General features: G+C 42.2%; 2 protein-coding genes across 9 annotated transcripts in view; one reads left to right on the forward strand and one right to left on the reverse strand.

Moving 5' to 3' along the window:
* pax6b (paired box 6b) overlaps positions 1-17,882 on the forward strand; it is a 41,348-nt gene extending 23,466 nt beyond the window's left edge. For 4 of the 8 annotated variants that reach the window (XM_086107103.1, XM_086107105.1, XM_086107104.1 and 1 more), the window contains 13 exons: positions 1,058-1,261; positions 3,681-3,734; positions 4,266-4,289; positions 6,000-6,130; positions 6,424-6,459; positions 6,547-6,762; positions 7,067-7,232; positions 10,625-10,783; positions 11,552-11,634; positions 11,715-11,865; positions 14,312-14,424; positions 14,542-14,683; positions 16,401-17,882. In XM_086107103.1, coding sequence (XP_085963229.1) covers positions 1,249-1,261; positions 3,681-3,734; positions 4,266-4,289; positions 6,000-6,130; positions 6,424-6,459; positions 6,547-6,762; positions 7,067-7,232; positions 10,625-10,783; positions 11,552-11,634; positions 11,715-11,865; positions 14,312-14,424; positions 14,542-14,683; positions 16,401-16,486 — 1,374 coding nt within the window. In that variant the 5' untranslated portion in view covers positions 1,058-1,248 and the 3' untranslated portion in view covers positions 16,487-17,882. Of the gene's footprint in view, positions 1-742; positions 845-1,057; positions 1,262-3,680; positions 3,735-4,265; positions 4,290-5,999; positions 6,131-6,423; positions 6,460-6,546; positions 6,763-7,066; positions 7,233-10,624; positions 10,784-11,551; positions 11,635-11,714; positions 11,866-14,311; positions 14,425-14,541; positions 14,684-16,400 lie in introns of those variants that run through there. The other 4 variants (XM_086107107.1, XM_086107108.1, XM_086107109.1 and 1 more) reach the window with 4 other exon arrangements.
* Positions 17,883-19,920: 2,038 nt separating this feature from the next.
* Positions 19,921-21,850, reverse strand: part of elp4 (elongator acetyltransferase complex subunit 4) — a 54,516-nt gene continuing 52,586 nt past the window's right edge. Inside the window, exon 10 of the mRNA XM_086107111.1 lies at positions 19,921-20,276. Within this exon, the coding sequence (XP_085963237.1) occupies positions 20,157-20,276 (120 nt within the window). The 3' untranslated portion in view covers positions 19,921-20,156. The remainder of the gene's footprint in view (positions 20,277-21,850) is intronic.

A 21,850-nucleotide genomic window follows, 5' to 3' on the forward strand; every position in this document is an offset into this window, starting at 1 on the left:
CGGCTGTCACTTGCTCCATAATGTCACTAGAATGTATGGAGTGTAAAATGGAGTGATGTAGTCTGTGCAATATTCAGACAATTACAAATCTTATTCTTTGTAATGATAGTGCCTCTTTAATTTTTTAGTACACTTTTTTTTTTTACATTATAAGAAACATACAAATGCCTCCATTGCCGGACAAACATTTTTTTTTGCTGTTTGTAGTCTACTAATTTCTTCTGCATTGCTCACAGTAATCGCACCGTCGTTTCATCCCATCAGATTCCTCATAGACTTAATAATAATTCACTAATGATAATTAGTGAATAATTCAATAATGCCTTGATTTTATAAAAAATCTCATTTCATTTTATGTTTGTATTGTACACATGTATAGTTCCCTCTCGTGCACTTCCGTGACCGAGATGCCCCCTTACGCACACGCGCACACACGACGTGGACCCAACCAGCTCTGCTTAAGCAGTGTCCCACTTCCTTTTTTCTTCTTTCTTTTTTTTTTGTTGCAATATTCAGCAAGTGAACGCATCGTCCCATTTGCATGCACGGGTCTGATTAGAGGGGTTTGAGGGGAGTGGAGGGTGAGGCAAGGGGAGGGGGGGGACAGACCCCCACCCCTTTTTTTCCCCTCTCACTGTGACTCGGCCCAGTTTCCCGCTTTTGGCTGTGGCGCAGGGGTGGGGGTAGTGGTGGGGTGGGTTGATGTTTATGTGTGTGTGTGAGTAAGGGGGGGGGTGATGATGACAGAGGTCGGGTCGCGCTAATGGGCCAGTGAAGAGCGGCGGAGCAGGAGGAAGGAGCACATACATTAATACACTTGTTCTCCCTTCTCCAATCAGCATAGGTGTGTTCATTCTTTCTTTTAGCCCGCACCTCCTCCTCCTTCCTCTCTCTCTCTCTCTCTCTCTCTCTCTTTCTCTCTCTCTCTCTCCCCCTCGCTTCCCCACTCTCTCTTGCCCACCCTCTCATTCGCTCTCTCCCACGCCAGCGCACATCCACGCCAAACTCGCTGCGTTCTGACATTTGAGTTCACTGTCAATCTCTGTCTGCTTCGCAGGGATATCCCCTCCGTCTCCTTCTCCTCTCCAGCACCCTTTTGGAAACTAATTTTTTTTTCACCCGACTTTCACTTCCAAGAGAGAAGACCGGTTATCATCGTGGGTGTTTTTTTCCCCCCTTATTTTTTTTTCTTTCTCTGTGTGGGCCGCGGACAAACAGGCTGCATAGTTTGGATTTGACAGCGACAGGATGCCCCAAAAAGGTGAGTTTATTTTTCGAATGCTCTTTATCTCTTCCTCACTCCTAAAAGTTTATGTTTCTTTGAGTAATGTTTAATAGTCATTTAGTTTGCGAGGGTTTCCGGCGCAGCCAATCGCCTTTTACTTTTTTTTTTTTTAACCAATTCAACCTGCTCCATTTTGCCGTATTTTGAAGGGAATAAAAAGCCACGTTGGGCCAGGCCAGTGATCATCGTGGAGAATTGGGCGCAATGACCCGTTGAGAAAAGGCGTCAAATTGATTCATGCCGACCACTCAGCCAAGAGTTTACTTGCAGAAAAAAAGGGCGGCAGGGCCCCCCTTTAGACTGATTAACAACAAAAAATAAAATTCCTGAAAATATTGTTTTATTTGCAAACTTCATTTCCAATCAAATGAAAAACGTTCATTTTAAGATTTTTAATGAACATTTGCAGCAAATATTGTCACTGTGACAGTGCAATCACGGCTATGTGCACCTTTATTTAAATAGTAGTTACATTGATGCAGTCAAAAATAAACAAAAGTAGCTGCTGAGACAAATTCGTTTATTTGTCGTGTTTTCCCCAAATAAAAAGTCTCATAATTACTGCAATCTGCAATAATAAATATAACTATCAAAAAGGTAGTCAAATGCATTTTCTACGAAAAAAACTGCTTTCCCATGATGGTTTTTACAGGAGGCATCTGCCTGTGAAAGCAGTGTGTTTCACACTTTACAGCCTGAAGCCACTTGCAAAAAAAAAAAACAAACAAACAAGTGAGGCCTGCGTCCATGCACTTTCCGTCCGTGTGTGTGCGTGTAAGTGTGTAAGTGTGTGCGTGCGCGCGCGCGCGTGTGTGTGAGAATGTAATCATATTGAATTAAGACATCGTTGTTCCGGATTAGCGCGGCAAAAGAAATGCAGATTAGATGGTATAGTTCACCCCGGGAACAACAACGTTTGAGCTTTCGACCTTAAATGAATGATTAACCACATGCGCCATACGAGCTTCAAGGCTCCTTGTCCTTCACTAAAAGAAGTTTTTTTTATTGCTATATTTATAATAAGCATTTTACATGAGATATGACGGCATTTGATAACATTTCGCGTTGTTTTCAACGTGCTCGTGTGTGATGGAATTTTCAATGTGATTAATGACTGAGCAAGTGCAGCCGGCTTGCTATGAGGCCATTTTATTCGTGACCACAACACCACTCTGCATGAAGAAAAAAACTTCTCCCTCATTGCCCCCCCCCACTTCACCCCCACTTTTTTTTCCTTATCTGTCCCCCCCAAATGAAAAGCTTCTTCTAATGCATTTGTCTTTCCCCAATTGAGCGCCCTACTGCGCTCTTGTGTTCCTGGACGCGCTTTACAACCGCCACCAAACAAGCGCCACCAAATATTGAACCACGAGAAATAATTCTGTTTCTCCTATTTGCAATTAAAAAAACACACCAAACAAAAACAGCATTCACACTGTGGTTACACCGGGGTCACGGTCGCATGTGTGTGAGAGAATGTGTGTGTGTGTGAATGGTCCCGAAGGGGGTTGGATGCGTGCCTCCGGCTCTTTGTATTAATGTGAACTTGTTGGTGTGTTTAGTTGGGAAGCTGTGCGTGTTTGTAGCGGCCTAGGCCGAGCTGTCGCCCCGGGTTTGAGGGAGCCTCTGAGGGGCTGCATTGTTGATGACTGGACACCCCCCATCCCGAGCCTGGCCGCTTTATGTTCTAGCACTGTCAATGCACACTTTCAGGGTGGAATGAAGTTAGTAAAAAAAAAAAAAAAAATAGAAACCCATAGGGTGTCAAACTCAAGGCCTTTGGGCCCGTCACAGCCTGGAAATAATGCGCATTATTTAGATGTGAAAAGATTTTACAATCAAATGTTGTCTTATGAAAAAAAAACAATTTGGACGACAGATGTAAATTTGGATGTCTTCATCAGCCATTGACTCCTGCATTCAAAACGATGAGTCGGTGGGGAAAAAAAGCCTCGAAAATGAATGAGGGAAAATAGGAGCGTCGTGCTTTCCCAAGTGAAGGTGTGGCCGGGGTGAAAAGGAGTTTGACACTTTGAATGAAATGAGGGAGCACTTATACTCCATCGGTATAGCTTTGGCTCTGCTAATGTCTTGTTTTGCTCTGTCCTATAGGGAGGCATTAAGTAGTGAAAACGGCAGATGATTGACTAAATTGTAATACAGTGGACAGTCAACTCTGTTTCCAGGCAAGTTTAAATATACAAAAATACAAACATTCAACACAAACGAGGCTGCTAAACTGCACTAAATAATTACCAGAAACAATTAAAATAACAAGGAAGGAGATGATTTTTAAAAAAGTGTGTATTTAGAAAATGTGTTATTGTGTGTGTTTTGGTTTTTTTGATGTGACTAATGACTAATCTGTTTTTATGATCTTCCATGTGACACTTAGAGTACCACAATCAAGCCACGTGGGAATCTGGCGTAGCTTCAATGATGCAAAACAGTAAGTTTTGATTTTTAAATTCTTTATTTGCTGTTTTAATTGTGAGTGTTTGCATGGCGGAAGAAACGCACCCTGACATTACGGCCTTGGTTGTTATGGTGCATAAAAAAAAAAGAGTGTTTGCATGACTGACAAGGGACGTATATTGTCATTTATTTGACAGCCATCTCATGCTGTTATTATTATTATTTCTTGCAATGAAAGTTATTATTGAACAAGACGGAGAAAGTAGGGGTGGGCTATTTTCTTTCTGCTTGAGTTGTTATTAAATAATTGCACCGGCGCCTGCATTAGCGTTAACGCCGTCTGCGGCTACGCTTGCATGAAACATGAGTGCGAAGGAAGAATTTCTTTATGCAAATGAGCGCATCATATTCCAACTCGCACGCACAACATACACACGTGGCTAAACCGGAAGTTGCGCCCTATTGAAGTCGGGCCCTTGTGCGTTGAATGCTGTCTAATTCCTGGTGACAAACAACAAGCAAAAAAGGTTAAACATGAACGTTTTCTCTCTTGCTGCTGGACAAGAGGTGTATGACATCTGTGATGAAGGTGTGTGCAATAACTTTATTACATTACATCCTCCATATGCACTCGTGTATGTGCTGTAATGTGTGCGGCAAAAAAAAAAAGAGAAAAGGTTTGGATGTGAGGAGCGGCGGGGGGAGAACAAGGAGTGTTGCCTATGTATGCATAACGATTCGCTCTTTTACGCACGGACCAATATGGCTTTGGCGCGTGATGTCTGCCACGAGGTGGGGGGGGGGGGGGTCTTCCACGGGCCTACGGGTTGTCCAGAGGTCGCGCCGGGCCTCGCTCGTCTTTTGTGCCTAATAACTCCTGGGTGTACATGGCGGGGGACGTCCAAAACGACACCATATGCTTTGCCGCAATAGACTGCAAGGCGCGTAATCAGCGCCAGCGGGCACTTGGGGGAATTGAGCCCTGATTAAGACTTACGTGACAGCTTTTATCGATCCGAAGTGTTTTTCTTCGGATGATTTATGTGAAATTATGACATCGGTGAAGGCGCCGTAACGCGGCCTAACAAGTCCGTTAATTCCGCCTAATCCTGGAATTAGCAATGAACAAGACGGATGATAGTGGATTTAGCATCAATCACATCCACGCATGATGGAAGATTATTACACGAAGCGGGCAAAAGGGGATGCGGGGCCCTTTTTTTTTTTTTGGATCCTGTCGAGAAACACACAAACATGGCTGCATGTGTGCATTTGTTGTCAAATACAAACAGGGGATGCGAAGAGCTGAGAGGGGAGGGAAGGGAGGGGGTTAAGGAAAAAAACCCCCACTACATGTCACTTTTAATATGTTAAGAATCCAGGCGCGCCTTCGTTTGTGTGACCGCGCGCAGCCCCCCCAACCCTCAGGCCACCTTAAAAGCAAAGTCTCCCCTCGGAGGGTAAACGAGTAGCGTCCAATTGGCTCTGAGTGATATCCAAATGCAGACAGAAAGGGTCGTTTTTATCATGCTACTATTTGTCGTGACGATGCGATTTCGCAGCGCGGGAGCCGTGTCACAAAGTGACGTGGCTGCCACAAAGTGCTCCAACTGATCTTTTCAATTAGCCTCCCGTGCATGATCCGAGGCGACTTCCGCCCATTCCCAGAAATTAAGCTCAAACTTGACGTGCGGCGAGCTTTATTTTCAAGACAAATGTCAGCCAGGCTCATCATATTTGCTTCCCCCCCTCGTCTATATTTGGAGCTTATTTATTGCTAAGGAGCCCTGGCTCCACGAGTCAATGTAGCGGGAGGCAGCGCAGAGGAAAGAAGGCAGCAGGCGCTGACACGGAGCGCGGGGCGGCCACTCGCGGGAGTCCACGCTCCCTTTCGGCTTCAGGTTTGCGGGGCTCGCAACTATTTCCACATCCTTGACAACCAGACATTTCATCCGTAACACGACTCATTTAAAAAAAAAAACTTTTGCATGCTTTTGGATTTGTACCTTTGATACGACAGCATATTGAACCCGATATTTTCATTTTACTGTCAGGGATGGAAAACGGTGCCGATGTTATTACGCTTTATTGTGCTGTTTGCAAGGCAACATGTGCATGTTTTTTTTTTTTTAAAAAAAAAGGCAGAGTCGCGCACAACAGACGCCGTTAATGCATTATAATTTACTACCTTTTTTTGTTTTGCGAGAATGAACCGAGTTTTGTTTGTCGTTCTCCATGCTCGGTGTTTAAAAAAAAAGAAAGAAAAAAAGTGTGATTGGGCTCTCGTGTGCCCACGTAGGTCACAGCGGCGTCAACCAGCTCGGTGGCGTGTTCGTCAACGGCAGACCGCTGCCCGACTCCACCAGGCAGAAAATCGTAGAACTCGCCCACAGCGGTGCTCGACCCTGCGACATCTCCAGGATACTACAGGTGGGCAACTCGCTCCCATTGAATTCGTTTTATTTTGGTGTTTTTTTTTATTTTACTTTTACTTTTTATTTTCATTTGATTTTTATTTTTATTTTTTTATTTTTTTTTACATTTTAGCCTCAAAGCATCTTGTACGCAGGCAGTGCGTACACGCGAGCGTTATGCTATTCTTTGGACACTGGAGAAAGGAGAGGAAGATTAAAAAAAAAAGACATGCCTGCTCAGAAAAAAAATTAGATTTATTATAGAAAATGCCTAATGTACCATTCAAGGCATATTTTCTGTGTTTATAGACCCATGATGAAGTCCAAGTGGTGGACAGTGAAAAGGTGATAATGACTTGAACGCCATCACAAGACATTCCCCGGATAGTCCTAAATAATGGATGTGAATTGTGTCTTTTGATCTCCATCCAGGTGTCCAACGGCTGCGTGAGCAAAATCTTGGGCCGCTACTATGAGACGGGCTCCATAAGACCGCGGGCCATCGGCGGCAGCAAGCCCCGGGTCGCCACGCCGGAAGTGGTCGCCAAGATCGCGCAGTACAAGCGGGAGTGTCCGTCCATCTTCGCGTGGGAGATCCGCGACCGGCTTTTATCGGAGGGCATCTGCACCAACGACAACATACCCAGTGTAAGCGCGCAAACACACACACGCACACACACCACACACACACACACACACACACACACACACACACGCACACACACACACACACGAGCATAAATTGCGTGCATGATTGCATTAGCTCCATCTGATGACTTTTGTTGTGTTTGTGCGCGCAGTGCGCATCCAACCATTCACTCGTATTCACGCTCAATGCAAAGTGCGCGCGCGTCAGCCAATTAGCAGTCGCCTCCGCTGCGCGCGCATCTTTACGCACACTTTTACGCGCACCTTCTCCTCTCATCCGCGCCTTGTTGGGGCCCCCTTTCAGGTGTCATCGATAAACCGAGTCCTCCGCAACCTGGCGAGTGAGAAGCAACAGATGGGCGCAGATGGCATGTATGACAAGCTGAGGATGCTCAACGGTCAGACAGGAAGTTGGGGGACCCGGCCCGGCTGGTACCCTGGAACATCGGTGCCGGGCCAGCCGAATCAAGGTGAGCCCCACCCCCCAAATTATTATATTGCGTCGCTTCCGGTTCCAAACAATTAGGCCCGATCGTGCGCATACGCGGCCTCAATGCCTCCACTGTCCCCAGCGTGGACGTGCGTGACAGCGGCGAGGTGTGCGTGCACAAAGGAATGTTTCCGTCCACACGCAATGACCGCTGATGGGAAAAACTCCTCCGCGCAACGTGTAATTGCTCATTAGCGGGGGCCTTTGTCTAGCTTTCTCTGTCTGTCTCCCTCCCTCTCCGTTTGTGACGAGCGTGGAGGCGCGGAAGAAGGCGAGCCCGACGGCAGGGCCTTTAAATGCAAACCAAATAAATTGCTTCTCTCGATTTAGATCGCCGAAAAAGTGGAAGTGGCGCAAGTGAGGCGCAGCAAATAATCATTTGCTTAATTGTTTGAGCGTTACTCGGACACGTGGTGGGGGCTATTAACGATCACGAAAGCGGAAACGATCACATTAAGCACCATTCATTATCGCTATTATCATTATTATTACTATTTTAAGATGCGTATGTGGATATATGACGACGATCATTATAAACGCAGAACGTTAATGTAGCAGTTCGGCACAATTAGACACGTTATAATCTACTCTTTGGATTCGTTATTGAAAAAGAAAACCATGTCAATAATAATAATAATAATAATAATAATAATGTTTTGAAAAGCTCTACTATAGAATACTTCTACTTGAATACGGCCTGTGACCAAGTGGTTTGCTGTTCGATTCCTCATCGCGACAAAAAAGGTGACGTAATGAGTTGCAGCCCCTCCCCGCCCCAAGGTGCGGTCGAGCACGGCGGTCCCACTTTAATTGGAATCAATGAAATGTGTTTAATGCAGAGGAAAATTTGTAATGTAATTATAAAATGCACCAATAATAAAACACACCAGTCCTACGAACAACAACAACAACAACAACAATAATAATAATAATAATAATAGCAATGCAAATAGTCATTATAATAAATAAAACGATATATATCCCCTAAAAGTTATTTTGGACAAAACAACACAAAGCTGGGTCAAATTGAATTTAGTGTGGAGCTCTAATTTTCTTTTTTTTTTTGGGCCCAAATTGAGTTGTTTTTGAACCAGCATAGTTTTCAGACTGCATACCTGTAACCGACCAATAAAAATGTCCTAATACTGTTGTTAAATTTTTTTAAAAACAAACCAAAAAAAAATCTTTAAAACCCACTGCTAGTATTACGTAGGCCTACGATAATCATGTTACATTCAAATCAAAACCACCAAAACATAATAATAATAATAATAATATTAATATTAATAATAATAATGTAAATGGGCTACAAGTGTTCATAATAAAACCCCATAAGACGATCGCCATGTGTTGCTTTCTCCATAGCTTTAAATCTCGTCTATAGGATTTAGGCTGTCACTTTCCATTTCACTTTTAAGCGGTTTCTCAAGAATGTTTTGATCGGGCTCCAGCGTCTGAAAGGTGCCGCAATTGCATCGCTCTGTCCTTATTCCCTCTTTTTTTCCACCTCCTTTTTGTGTTGCTGCTTTTCCGCCTCACTGGCTGAGACGCCGCGATACTAAAGAATACGTTTATTTTCCGACGTTTTTTTTTAAGCGAAGAAAAAAAAATCCATCTAGTATCGTCACCGGGTCTGGCCCACGGATAATAGCTGCCCCCTTTTATCCTCATACACAGTAATGACGCGTTGGCGAATATAGGCTACTTGTGTCTCTTATTTGATTTGATGTGCAGGAACCTTTGCACACTCACTTTCTCGACGTGATAATGATGTCCAACAAGTGGGCAGACATTAGTCGATAAGCCTTTTTTTTGGGGGGGGGGGGGGGGGGGGATGAGGATGAGGTGCCGCCTTGCCCTCCTCGTGGTAGTGAATAGATTGGCCTTATTTTGGGGTTGTTTGGAGGGGTGAGTGCAAGGGAGGGCTTGCATGCTCTCGCCTCACTCATTTGTTTCCAATTGAGGACAGAAATCCTGAGTGGCGTGGACGTGATTAATGATGCTAGTGGCGAAGGGTTAACACACTGGACTCAAAGCTCTCCCCTCGGACACAATGGCAAAAAGACTGCGGCCTGCGCAGCTCCAGTGGGAGAGGATCCCTTTGTCATCCACCCCCTCGAAGCGCACATATATTACACCCACCGCGGACTGGCTGCTCGTCCCTGCCTGTGTCCACAGTTTAATGGTTTCCCTTTACTCCTCAAGCCATTGTATCGGCCTGAAAAGCCTCCTGCGCTATTCAAAATAAAGTTGGTGGTCACCTCAATGGATACACTGACGCCCATATGGGAACCACCATTGAGCGTGTGGGTGCGGGTGCGTTTGTGTGTGTGTGTGTGTGTGTGTGTGAGTGAGTTGGGTTTTTTAAAAACATGTCTCTGAAAAGAGGCCGGTCACGTCTTGACACATTTCTCTTCACACTTTTGACAACATGCAGCATTGTGCCAGATTAAGTTGAACATCCCAAACCTGTTCTTGTTCCCACAATATTTTATCAACAATACAGTGACAGATCTGAGACACGAGTCACTGTAAGACATACTTCACATTTAGTTTGTAAAAAGAAATAGTCCTGCTTTTAACTTCGCTGATGAATGACGATGGTGTGCTGCTACAGTGGTTTAGCTCAGATTATTAATTGTCACACAAGTTTACTACTGATATTAAAGGCCACAAGTCACGTGGAAGAGCTCATCTCCTTTTATTTACAGTGCTACGTTTTGCAAGTGCAAAAATAAGTTAACCAATGTAAAATATATACATGATTAAAAAAACAAACTGTACCTTAGATTATGGCAATTTGCAATATATTCTTATCACAACACTCGTGGCCAGTGCTTATCTTCACGTAAATATTACCAATCCCCCGCCCCTCCCCCCAAAAAGGCAAAGAAAAAAAATCATGTACACAATAAATTCTTTGACGCTTGCTGAACTGTATTCTGCTGCCAGTTTACACTGAAAAAAACAACTTGTGTTTTTTAGGGGGGGGGGGGCTAAAACGGTAATTTAAGTTGGAACAACTATAAAACATACACTACTGTATTAACATTCATGACAACACTGTTAGTTAGCACAACAAAGCAAGCAAGCTGTTTGCTCCAAAACAATTTGCTGAGTTTTTTTTTTGACCAACTTGTTGAACTGACTTGAAATTGTGATTTCACTCAACTTTTTTTCCCCCACTCTAAAATTCCTTCGAAAAAGCCAGAGAATGATTTCTACATATAGACCCAAAGAACGACACGCACAATTTTTAATAAGCACATTGTGATTTTTTTCAAGATTGAATTTGTGTGAGTATGTTTGAAAACAACTTCGAAAATCATGCTATTAGTCTGATGATGTGCTTTCCTTCCGCCCTCTTCACAGACGGCTGCCAGCCGCAAGACGGCGTCGGAGAAAACACAAACTCCATCAGCTCGAACGGCGAGGACTCGGAGGAAACTCAGATGCGCCTTCAGCTCAAGAGGAAGCTGCAAAGAAACCGCACCTCCTTCACACAGGAGCAGATCGAGGCACTGGAGAAAGGTGCTAGCATCACACACTCATCCGGCTCCAATCATATAAGATATAATATATATACTGTATATAAGAGAGATGTTTTATATATACAGCTTTGGGGGGAAAAAAAGAGAAAAAACCCCGATTTGGTGTTTTAACATCTTCATTTTCTGAAAATAAATGCTGTCTTAAACCAGGTATTCTCAAACATTGTACACCAAGTACAGTACCACCTAAAAAATATGAGCACAGCCATCAGGACCAACTTTAAAATAAAGTAGTGCAGTAGGCTTAAGTGTTCACCAAAATAAGACTCCCAAAAAGTGTGTTTCATGTACTGTATTTGCAAGCGTTACATTATGCAGAGTTTGAAGGGTTCTTACACAGGAGAAAAAAAATGTACTAAAATAATACTTCAAATTCAATGTATTGCATATAAAAATTGAATGAACAAAGGCACCAAAAATGTAAGTTGAGAAATAATTATTTGATGATCAAATGTAAATATATATTGTACTTAAAAGTGAAATACAACTGAACTGTGTACTTCTGTCCTGATTCTTTTGTGTACCACAAAGGGTACTTGTACCACAATTTGAGAAACACTGCAGTCTAAACCACGATAGTTCAACTGACAAACAAAACAAAATGTTGTTTCTAAATATGTGCTGAAAAAAAAAGAAGCAAAATCCAAGAAATGAATCAGTTTTTCGTGGTCTTTTCAGCCGTATCTGTAATTTTATGTTCTATTCACCATGTACGGGTATGTACTCACGCTCAATGTCTATATTGTAGAATTTGAAAGAACTCATTATCCGGACGTGTTTGCACGAGAGAGACTAGCAGCCAAAATTGATCTTCCGGAAGCGAGAATACAAGTGAGCATCCATTTAGCTGGATTTCTTCCTCGCCGCTTGAACGAGTTGCGTTGACTAAGAGACCGCGGTTGCCTTTGCAGGTGTGGTTCTCCAACAGGAGAGCAAAGTGGAGGCGGGAGGAGAAGCTTCGCAACCAGCGTCGACAGGCCAGCAACTCCTCCAGTCACATTCCCATCAGCAGCAGCTTCAGCACCAGCGTGTACCAGGCCATCCCGCAGCCCACCACACCTGGTACGTACACCAACGCCTGCTTAACTTTCAGTACAGGTGTCCAGAAAAAAAAAAAAGTTAACCGCTGATAATATGACAGTGGAAAGCCAATAAAACACTCCGTTTTCAACTTTAATGACGATGGAGTAATGGCTTGTGTCGCAGATGCGCCCCCCACATCTGACTTTAACATTCTTGAGTGCCGTTCATGTGGAAATAAAAAGCCACCATTAATATTCAAACGTAAAGGCAATAAAACACTCGAGTCTTCACTTTAAAAATGTCCGCCTAATGAGTTGCATCCTACATGAGTTACAGACGTCTCTTTCAGATTGTCACACACGAGTAAAAATAATTAATATCACAACATAAAAGAATTTATAATCATAATCACAAATGCATCTTGAAATCGTAACTTTTATGATGTTTAGGGCCGTAACTAACGATTATTTTAATAATCGATTTATCTGTCGATACCAGTTCAAGGTGTACTCCGCCTACTGCCCGAAGACAGTTGGCATTGGTTGCAGCATGCCCTTGACCCTCGTGAGGATAAGCGGCTCGCATAATAGATGGATGGATAATCTTGATTATTTTGTCGATTAATCGGTTTAACAGCAAATTATATTTTCCAACCCTTTTATTTAAAAAAAAAGGACATTAAAAGTGAAAAAAAATGAACAAACATATTGATGATTCAGTTTCTGGTTTGGTCTGTAAATTCTGTCAAAAATGCTAATCGTTGATTTCCAAAGTACCATATTTCCTCAAAGGCCGACAATGTGCTTTATAATACGATGCACCTTATATATATATATATATATATATATATATATATATATATATATATGGATCAAGATTCTGATTTCTTGCATGTGGTATTTTAAATGTTCTGTAAAGCGCTTTGTTACAGTTGCAGCAGTTGTGAGAACTCTATATAAATAAAGCGGCATTGTATTGTATTCCCTTTAGCGTAGCTCCATCTAGTGGATGCATAATGCAACCGCACCATCTATTGTAGCTTCTATTCTGTGCGTCTTATAATGCGGTGCACCCTATATTTAAAAACAGTTTCAAAATTGGCCAATCATTGAAGGTGCACCTAATACTCCGAAGCGCCTTATAGTACGGAAAATACGGTAAAAGCAGATGCTTGCAAATGTCTTGTTTTGAAACATCACCAAAATTTTCAGTCTGTTTTCATGGATAACTGGAGAATTCGGAGACTGTTTACTGTTGGGAGGCTGAAGAGGCCTTTAAACAATTCATTAAATCTCAATAATAATTCTCAATTCATTTGATAAGTGATTAGCTGTCGATTAATCATTGCACCTCTATTATAGCATTCTTAACTAAAGTGAAAACCAGACACTATGTAAACCAATAAACACTGTCGTCTCATCAAGGTAGCAATGAGTTGCGTTCCCATTGTGTGACGTTTCCAAAGTTAACCAGTGCTTAAAAGTTTAACATAACAAACAAAAGAAATTCTTACTGAAACTTGACAGCGCTGACACACCACTTACTTCATTTGCAGTGCTTCTTTTTGTTTTCTTCACACTCCTTGTGCTTTTGGAGAAATTGTAGCAATAAAGACAAGGGGGAAAAAAACATGATGCTCGCTGAACTGAGGTCTCAGCCGTTAAAAAAAATAAATTAATTAATTTTTGTAATGATTGGAGAAATTCCACTGTAACTACAGGGTGTCCATATAAAACCTACATTTGAACATATTTATTACAAAAGCAATCCCCAGAATTGTAAATAAACGTATAAAGCTCCAGGGCTGTTTCACTAATTTTCAGCACAGACCATGTAGACCTCATCATATTATTACAAATACACAACAAATCGATGGAAAACGAGTTATGAATTAGAAGTCAACTACTTCCACTATCATACATTTTATCTTAAAAAGGGCACCGTATAAAAAAACATGCTGAATTTGCAATTTTGGTTCGGACTGCAGCAATATTTAATATTTAAAATATTCTTGACTTTGCTGCTACCCCAAAATATACAATTATTCCATTCTGCCTTACTGCCATTTGCACAGCATCATTCAATCAAGTTTAGTATAGTGATTCTTTTTATTGTTAAAAAAAACTTGGAGTCACACTCCAAATTTGTTATTTTGAGCATACATTACAAAAAAAAAAAAAAAAAAGAAAAGTAAACTGCTTTAATATCTGGTAAGGAACCACATTTAAATTGTTGGTTTAATGGCATATTTGCCTGGAGTAATTTTTAAACATTGTTGGAAAACAAACACAACAAAGAAGAAGAATCCAGTTGCCTTGCTTCATCCTTTGAGGATGACCTGGAAGACTGAGAATCTTCACAGACAAAACAAACAAACAAACAAGAAAAACAGTAAACATTTTGATTTTCATAAATTAGCCTGGTAGCATGTTGCCAGTTGCCCATCCCTGTTCTAAAATGCTTTTATTCTCTCCTGTCCCTCTAGTGTCGTTCACCTCGGGGTCCATGTTGGGCCGAGCCGACTCAGCCCTCACCAACACCTACAGCGCACTGCCCCCAATGCCCAGCTTCACCATGGCCAACAATCTACCTATGCAAGTAAGTGGAAATAAAGCTCGCCGGCGCAAGTGCGTGCTCACGGGCCCGACAATCGAGTGCAAACGGACCCGACTACTGAGCTAATGTCCACATTCTCCCCCTTCCGTCCACTTATAGCCCAGCCAGACCTCCTCCTATTCCTGCATGCTGCCTACCAGTCCGCCTGTGAACGGGCGCAGCTACGAAACATACACGCCCCCGCATATGCAGGCACATATGAACAGCCAATCAATGACCACTTCTGGTACCACCTCAACAGGTAGGCCGACAGTTCATTGTTTACCCAGCATGCCCGGCCCGGGGTGAGGGAAAATGAAGTAGCCGTGGTGGCGGTGCGCCAGTCATCTGCCACCCTCCCTAATTAGGCGCTACTACATCATGTGTATTTCATTTGCTTTTGGATTGAGCCCATAGTTCAGTTCCGGTCCATTAAGAGGGGCTGGGGTCATATATATACTACTTATAGACGTGAACACTTAATGGCGCAGAAGCACATTTCCTCTGTGCTAAATTGCTAATTAACGTGATTCATTGGTGCTTGTACTCACTGTTTAAATGCCAGCGCGTATGCGGCCTCCACCTTTACGGCGCCTGCTCGCTCACCTGTTTGCTAGGCGCCGCAAGGCTAACGGCAGTTGACTTTGGACAATAGGCAGGGTACAACCTGGACTGGTCGCCGGGCAATTGCCAGACAGACATTGACACCTATGGACAATTTTGAATCTTAACCACCCATAAAACCCACGAAAACCCACACATGCAAACTTTTCATGGGGAAGTAAGGATGGGGGAATTTTGAAGATGCATCTATCAATTTCTGGAGTGCTTATCCTCATTAGGGTCGCATGTGTGCTGGAACTGATTCCATTGGAGACCAGTCTGGGGTACACACTGGACTGGTCAGCAGTCAATCGCAGGGAATTTTGCAGATGCATAATACTGTGATCTCACCAGCTACTAAACACATGTATGTCCAAGTGGTTTTCTTTTAAGACAAAACGTGGAGTAGTCATTGAAAATGGACACTTGCCACTTTGGTGGTATTGAACGTTATTTCGTTGGGCAACAAATTCTGCTGAAGGAATGCGATCCATGCACGGGGTGTGGCCTACGAGGACATAGAGTACCGTGTGCAGTGTCAATATCAAAGAAGATGTGATCAAAGATTTGGTTTGAAGTTTTATCTTGTCGATTCCAAAATTTTTGTTATTTTTCTGCCTGACATTTTATCACTCGGCAACGTGCCATGTCAACATGTTAAGATCATCCAGAGGAGTTTCAAATCAATACTCCCCAATGAAATGAATGGAGAAACCAACAAAAATGGTTTTCCTCTACATAACTATTAATTCACAATTTACGCCAATGCGTACGAGTTTGGACAATATTTCACCTCATCCTGAGTATTTGGTCCAAAATGAGTCCAGTTTCACCCCTTTTGGCGTATTGTAAGCTCTTTTACAAGTATTAAAGGGTACATCAAGTCAAAAATCTTGATGACAATATGTTCTGTGCTCCCCCCTAGCCTGCAGACATTATTCTGATTAATAGTGCATTTGTGGAATATAAATTCAGCAGAAAAATCCACATGTTTTTAATCCATCTCAGGGGGCGACTGCAAATGACATCACAGTGCCCAAGGGCCCAAGTTACGACCTTCACGGCTAACCTGTTTGCTGGGTTTGGTCATGTGACATTTTCAAGCTGAGCCCTTTGGCACTGTGATGTTATTTGCAATTGACAGCAAGTGGCAAAATGGCTGCCCCCTGAGATGGATAAAAAACAAACATTTTCATTTTTTTTCTGCTTAATTAAGATTCCACAATTGCAGAGTGTCATATTTAGGGCAGAGGGAGCGCATAGAACATGTTGTAAAGAACATTTTTGACTTGACTTTAACTTATTCACATTTATATGTCCAAAATACTTGGCATGTAGTCCTTTTTGAACTGACTCACGTCTGTCTTTGTGTGTAGGACTCATCTCTCCTGGAGTGTCTGTCCCAGTGCAAGTCCCAGGGAGTGAGCCTGACATGTCTCAGTACTGGTCTAGACTACAGTAGGGAGAAGAGCTACTTCACCTTGTGAGCTCCAACGTGGACCTCCTCATATCCACACTCCACACTCCACACACACACATTCAGTATACACAACAGAAGAGGAGGATGCGGACTTGCGTTGTTGCACCGGGCACATTCAAACGAGGACTAGGATTAACAAAACAAAACAAAAACAAATGGACCTCCGCAAAAGTGCCCGGTGTTACATTTTTATGGAACAACAGCAACAAAAAAAAACCCTTGCAGGTTTTTTTTTTTTTTACTATTTCCAGTCATTGTTTCCTATTTTTCTTTCTGGTGTGTTAGAAAATGGCCATTTTGTATGTGAATATGAACGATCAAGTGCTGATAGATGGACTACTAGGAAACCATGTTGTCGACACTCTGCCATGACTATCTTTTAATGTGCTTATATCCAGACGCTCTGTGCATGGACACTGTTGCATATCATGAATGGAGGGAAGACTCTGAAAAACTATTTATTGTCCCCATGAGGAAGAGGCTGCAGTCACACACACACATACACACACACACTCACACACACAGATGGCTATCTCAAGCGATCCAACTGGGACCTCCGCTGCATCCCGCGAGGACCAATGTGGAAGCCTGTAGTCTGTAAATGGTAGACTGCGTCTTTGCTCTAATTTTTTTTGTTTCTTGTCCAAATGTAAAGTACCTGTCTTCCCTCAAGAGAGAGAAAGAAAAAAAATCTCCAATAAAAGTTGATTTCATTTATAACCCCCTCCTTCTTCCCCTACCAAGAATATTCTATCAATGTTCCATGCATCATAAAGTACATTTCTTTAGGGTCAGGTACAATTTGTCTCTTAGCTATAGTTGTAATATAGTGTCCTATGGTCAAAAAAAATGTGTGCAACTAGAAATATTTAATTCCTATAATTATGATTAAACATTGCTTGACAGAGTTTTAAACTTAAGTGTTTGGCAGTTGTTTACAAGTACATATCAGATGTAATCATTGTTGATTGTAAAACAGACCAAAGCCTTTGTATTTCATCTAGTACACAATGTTTTATTTTTCAAGATATTAAGTCTTGTGTTGCAACATTTTGTAAACACGTCTTGGGTTCGACGACATCGGCTTCGAGTTTGTACGACTGCGGCGGAGCCCCGCGGTCCTTATTTATAATTGAAGACCATGGGAGTTTTTTTTTTTTCTCTCGCATCATCTGTCATGCTCTTTTACTTTTGTTCTATTTTATTTTCATGTCGGTGTGTATGTAGAACATGGACACATATGGGGTTTACGTCTGGGCAAATGGAGATAAAAATGTCGACACACTGTCTCTTTAAATATTTCAATTTAATTTTATTTAAAATGGAGCTTTCTAAATGTATTTTGTGAAACTATAAAAAACCATTTTGTACAGTAAAATTGTGTCTGAAAACATCTTTTTTAATGGGGGTTTTTTTTTTTTTGGTAACCATTATAGTTTTTCTGATGCATGCATCATAGGAGTTTTCACACACAGAAGCTGAATCAGGAAAGCAAAGTGCGATAGTGGTTCACATGCCCGCCTTTACACTTCTATGGTTTGGAGTTTGAATCTTGGGTGGAGTTTTTATGTTGGTACTACAGCTTTCTCGCACATTTTAAAAACAGATCCAGGTCTGGTTGATTCAAGACTCTAAATTGTCCTCTGAACTGTTTGTCTGTATGTGCCCGGCGAGTGGCCGGCAACCAGTCCGGGATGTATCACACTTCTTGCCCAATATCAGCTGGGAATAGACTCCAGCTCACGATCAAGACAAAGGCAAGAGAAACTAGTTGGATTAATGTTACAACTTTATACTCGTAAAATTGTGTGTGTTTTCTAGCATCTCAAATTCAGACTTTTCTTCATTTTTTTTGTTCTCATGATACTGCCACAATACGTATTTACATTTTTTTTCAACAATGTTAAAAGAGCATTCTGTCAGACTGACGGAAGAGCCGTCAGTCCGTCACCGTTTCTGTCAGTGTTTTAGGTCGACCCACGTGGGCCCAGTCTGTCACTCGTCAGCAACAGCCATTTGGCGGCAAGGATTTAATTTTCAAGTTGCACACAGGCACAGCAGAAGCCAAAACGCAGCCCACAACAAACAAACAAACAAAAAAAAGAACACATACTGTACATGTACAGCGTGGTGAATGGTAAAATAAAAACAATCTGTCATTGAGATCTGTAGTACTGAAAGGTATACAACCTAGTTGTATTTATTTATTTTTTCTGTATTTGGCTCTGTGTCAGGTTTGCAGCACCTGCGTGGAGAGTTGTAACGGTAAGTCCGTTCTCGACACTGTTTGGCTGTCATCAATGACTCGGACTGGGCTGGCCTGAAACACTGACGGCAGCTTACTGATGGACTCACCAGAGTTATATCTATATCTTGACGTTATCCATGCTAATATTTATCCATACTAACACATTAACAAACTATTTGTATGTTACTTCCCATCACTGCAGACTAGGAAGTACAGTACCACGCCTCTTGCTCAAAGACAGCTGGGATAGACCTGCGACCCTAATGAGCAAAATCTGAGGAAAGATGGATGGCTTAAAAACAAAACAAAGGAATCAAACCCTCGCCCTTCTATATACAGGCCACCATCACTGAACCCGCAATTCCACCTTCCTTTCTTTAAAAATTAAGACAAATGTCAGAGCAACACTTCCAATGTGAATAACAAACGGGACTTGATGTGAGGCGCATCCAATCTGAGTACACAATGAGGAAAAGGTCAAGGCGATTCGCCATCTGGCAGAGTACGATGTTGCAGTGGTACAATGCCGACAGGAAAGAAGAATGTGGTCGTGTGTCTTAGTTTGCTTTACTTGAGGTGTATGTTTGGAAAAAACAGGAGGCCCAGGACAAGATGGAGTTCAGGAAAACCTCTCACAGCATAGGGTGTAAAACACTGAATTGTATTTCCACAAGCTGGAAGCCATAACATTAGAGAATAGGAAAACAATTATTTGATGAGAATAAAGTCAAATTACGGGGGAAAAGGGTATTTTAAATGGTTCGGTGATGAAATTTTGTGCTGAAATGAAATGTGGAAAAAAAGGTGTACTTTTACAAGAATAAAACCATAATTTAAAAAGTCGGAACAAACATTTGCAATTTGATGAGAATGGAGACAGTAAAAAAAAGTCATAGTGACGTTGAATTATAAAATGCAATTTGTATTTTTTAACCACTGATATGATAATCTGCGAACCCATTTCTTGGTAGCTTCAACTGGATTGTTTTCACAATTGTTGGGATGAAAATGTTGACCCCATGTGGTGGGTCAAATTAATAACCCAACGTTAGCTCAGTCCCTTTTGGACCCAAAACTACACAAACCTTGTTACCAATTTGGGTTTCTTTTGACCCAGCAAGTTTTAAGAGTTTAGTGAGAGAGATTGATTACCATTAACAGGCGCGTATTTGATGTTGGCTTTTATTGTCAATATACACACACAAAACACAAATATAAAATGAAATGAAACATGTCCAAATGAAAGGAGGTAATTGTGGCGTTCTTGGCTGACTGCAGGGACAACTGGCAGATCTCGAACAGCTTGGCAGCAGACGTCAGGCGCGGCATGGCATGACGTGGGCGGAAGAAGAGCCAGGTCACCGCAGCATTCCAGGTGTCGCTTGCCGAGTAGCCACTCCAGCTCTAGAAATCCAGGTGCTGGTTGCCAGAGCCACAGGCAGAAGCCAACGCGGCTGCTCCTGCCGCTTCCGCCCTGCTCACACGACTCACCGTCTCAGACAAGTCTGGAGGCAAATGTAGTCGCTAGAAAAATGAGAGTGGGAGGGAAGGGGGGAGAAAGACGAGGAAGAGGTAAGGGCAGATTATTAGATCAGCTGGCAAAAAAAGTGGATCATCATACAGTAGATGTAACCTTCAGTGATGTTTATTCAGAGAGCCGTGTTGCGTTGAAATTGCATTAAATGCTTCAGCGCTCTGCGCAGAGCTGCCAGCGTGGAGTAAACCGGCTAGCGTGTTGCTAAATGCTTCACAGAGATTCAGGTCTGTTAGGTTTCAGGGAATACATGTGCGTGCGAAAGAGAGAAAGAGAGAGAGAGAGAGAGCGAGAGAGAGAGAGAGAGAGAGAGAGAGAGACGGGGGTGGGGAGAGAGTGGCGTCTTTCTATGGACCTCCTCATAATTCTAATGACAATCAACTACCATATGTACCTGTAAATGACATCTTTTGGGGGGAATGTTTCAACCTCAAAGGAAGGCTTCATTATGTTTACATGTGTGGCTTGACTGGATAGTAATTCATTATCTTATTTCACTTTTATGATGAGATTTTCACCACACAGGCATGTCCATGTTGGGTCCAAGGAGACGTAACATATGCAAACTCACTGCTAGACATACTTTGGACTCACAGGAGGACACAAAGAAAAAACAATGCCTTAATGCATCGCAAACATTTCCAAATGACCAGAAACAGCAAATAAGCACACTGGCATGTTATGCAACAATTTTTACACAAAGAGTATTTCCGCAGGTTTTGTCAAGCCCACGTTGCGCACAAGGACAGGCAGGCATGCGCCCATGTGCAGTGAACATTTCGTCGAAGTGGAGTCATTTACAATTCGACACGGGACACGCAACGGAGGTGACATTAAAAACCAATGCCGTGCCGAGTATTTTCAACACGCACAGGATGGAGATGAGCTCAATTGCCCAAGGAAAGATGTGTTCCACCTCGCAAACCTCCACCACTCCCGGCGAAGGCGGCGGCATGTTGGTCATGATGTCCAAAATGCAAGCAGAGTCCATGCTCGGAAATCAAGCCACTGAGAGACCAGACCAAAGCTGCATTCAGTTTATCATGCGGGCAAAGATACTGTTAATTCCAGCATTATCCATGTGTATGTACCTTGTGAATGAGCACCATGTCTGCTCTATTTTCCAGGTCTTCTTGTTCTCCAAAGTGTACAGTTTTTAAAGTGATTAACTTCTTTATAGCTGCAAATGGCATAAATATCTCATGTATGCCTATTCATGAGCTGTTTGATAGAAAGGGAATTCAACCAGATGAAAGCTGTTTTAACTTTAACATACATATATATATATATATATATATATATATATATATATATATATATATATATGTAGCTAGCTAGAAATGCTGCGGGTATTGGGGATGTCAAAGGTGATCAGAGGTCAAAATTATATCAGAGCTTATAATTGGCTCCAAGTCACATTTAAGGGACAGTTTAAACTCTGCAAGCCCATTTTAGATTCACGTTTACATTCATAACTCCTGTTTCCATTCAGGTCATTTGCCCTTAAATGCTTCAACACATGGTTAATCAACAACCAATGATTCCTCACAATGGGCACAAATCT

Source organism: Hippocampus guttulatus, chromosome 3, assembly GCF_054856545.1.
Source record: "Hippocampus guttulatus isolate MCC_2025c chromosome 3, RoL_Hgut_1.0, whole genome shotgun sequence".
In the NCBI taxonomy this organism is placed as follows: domain Eukaryota; kingdom Metazoa; phylum Chordata; class Actinopteri; order Syngnathiformes; family Syngnathidae; genus Hippocampus; species Hippocampus guttulatus.